At 47.6% G+C, this 2,500-nt stretch overlaps 1 protein-coding gene across 1 annotated transcript in view; it reads left to right on the top strand.

The window, feature by feature from the left end:
• The window catches only part of LOC106870318 (T-box transcription factor TBX15), a 25,055-nt gene that overhangs the window by 6,116 nt on the left and 16,439 nt on the right, over positions 1–2,500 (top strand). The window contains exon 5 of the mRNA XM_014916340.3: positions 1,669–1,812. Coding sequence (XP_014771826.3) covers positions 1,669–1,812 — 144 coding nt within the window. The remainder of the gene's footprint in view (positions 1–1,668; positions 1,813–2,500) is intronic.

The following is a 2,500-nucleotide window of genomic DNA, read 5'->3' as shown; positions in this document are numbered from 1 at the left end:
CAAGCGCCAACATTGCCTACACCACTGCCATCTTGCTTTCTGCTACCACCACGACCACAACCGCCACCACCACCACCACCACCACCACCACCACCACCACCACCACCACCACCTCCGCCGCCACTACCACCACCACCACCACAACCACCACCACCACCACCACACCACTGCCTCCACCACCACCACCGCCTCCGCCACCACTACCACCACCACCACCACAACCACCACAACCACCACCACCACCACACCACTGCCTCCACCACCACCATCGCCTCCGCCGCCACTACCACCACCACCACCACCACCACCACCACCACCACCACCTCCGCCGTCACCACCACCACCACCACCACCACCACCACTGCCACCATCATCCCCATTGTGTGTACCAGCAATACTCTCTCTGCTGATACCACCATGGCCCATTAACACTGAAACACATTTAAACAAGGTTGGACAGGGGAGTGTTAAAGGTCAAAGGTCAAAGGTTGAAAGTCGAAGATGTCAGCATGTCAGCTGAGATTACTTGTCATATTAGGCGATAGCTGTCTCCTCCCCCCACCCGTACTGCTCCTCACCACCACCACCACCACCACCACTGCCACTTCCACCACCACCACCACCACCGCCACCACCACCACTGCCACTTCCACCAATACCACCACCACCACTGCCACTTCCACCACTATCAGCAATAATCAGGAGTGGATTCAAGTACTGTCAAATGACCATCTGCCTTTTGCTCTCCTATACGCACACAACGCACTCCATACATGCACACACGTACATATACACACGCATGCATACACACACAGTGTTGTTATACACTCACAAGCACACACTTGCCATGGACAAAACCACACATACACCATCACTATATATGTACCATGGATTGGGCAAGCACCACTGCTCTCTATCTCTCTCTATCTCTCTCTCTCTCTCTCTCTCTCTCCTTCTCTTTCTCTTTCCCTCTCTTTATATATATATATATATATCTCTCTTTCCTTTCCTGAGCGTCCAATAATACTATCCATATCACGTCCTCACTTTGTTGTTTTTTTGTTTTTTTGTTATTGTGTTTTTGAACTATATATATATATATATATACATACATATAGGTGCCAGTGTGCCTATATGATAAGAAGCTTGCTTCCCAACCACACGGTTGCGGGTTCAGTCCTACTTCATGGCAGTGTCTTCTATTATATAACCTTGGACCAACCAAAGCCTTGTAAGTTGATTTGGTAGACAAAAACTGAAAGAAGCCCATTGTATATATGATGTCTGTATATATTTGTGTGTGTCTGTGTTGGACGGGTTGGACGGGTTGACTGAGGACTGGCAAGCCAGGAGGCTGTACCAGGCTCCAATGTGATCTGGCAGAGTTTCTACAGCTGGATGCCCTTCCTAACGCCAACCACTCCGAGAGTGTAGTGGATGCTTTTACGTGCCACCGGCACGAGGGCCAGTCAGGTGGTTCTGGCAACAACCATGCTCAAAAAGTGTTTTTTGCATGCTACCTGCACAGAAGCCAGTCCAGCGGCACTGGCAACGACATCACACGAATGTTTCTAACGTGCCACCAGCCATGTTAACAATATGGTTTCAATTCCTGATTGATCCACTACCTTTTATTTTTTTATCATGAAAGTTAATTTTTCTTTGTAGATCTCCTTGGTTTCAATGCAGAAATTCCGTCCTTGCATTCATCTTGTTGAAGTCATCAACAATGAAGTCTGTACCAACACTGAACACCGTTTCTCATTCACACAGACATCATTCATTACTGTCACTGCTTACCAAAATCAAGAAGTAAGTTCCATTCTGTTTCATTATTATCATAATCATCATCATCATCATCATCATCATCATCATCATCATCATCGTCATCGTTTAACATCCATTTTCCATGCTGGCATGGGTTGGACGGTTTGACTGAGGGCTAGAACGCCAGCGGTTGCACCAGGCACCAATCTGTTCAGGCAATGTTTCTACAGCTGGATGCCCTTCCTAATGCGAACTACTCCAAGAGTATAGTGGGTGCTTTTTATGTGCCACCAGCACAGGAGCCAGTCAGGAGCCACAGGCATCAGCCATGCTCAGATGGTGCTTTTTATGTGCCACCAGCACGGGGAGTCAGTCAGGTGGACAAGGAGCCGTATGTCCCCAGGAGTGTGCCTTGAGAGCACTTTCGGCTACCTTTTCTGATGAGATGTAATGCACCTGAGCTCTGTCTGCAAGAAGTTTGTTATGTCTAAGTATGAATTTGTTGTGCGTAAATGTGTGTGTATGACAGAGAGAAGGGTGGGGGGATAAATAGGAAGAGAGAGTATAAGAGAGAGAGAGAGAGAGAGAATATAAGAGAGGGTATGAAAGAGAGAGTGTGTGCCTGTGTGTGTGTGTGTTTATAGAGAGAGGGGGAGAGAGAGTTTATGTATGGGTGAGAGAGATAGATTAAGAGCATGTGTGTGTGTGTTTATATATGCATGCATGTGAGAAA

This window comes from Octopus bimaculoides, chromosome 22, assembly GCF_046866305.1.
Source record: "Octopus bimaculoides isolate indiv1 chromosome 22, ASM4686630v1, whole genome shotgun sequence".
Classification (NCBI taxonomy): Eukaryota; Metazoa; Mollusca; class Cephalopoda; order Octopoda; family Octopodidae; genus Octopus; species Octopus bimaculoides.
The sequence above is the reverse complement of the archived record's forward strand: the minus strand, read 5'-3'. Positions and strand labels throughout refer to the sequence as shown.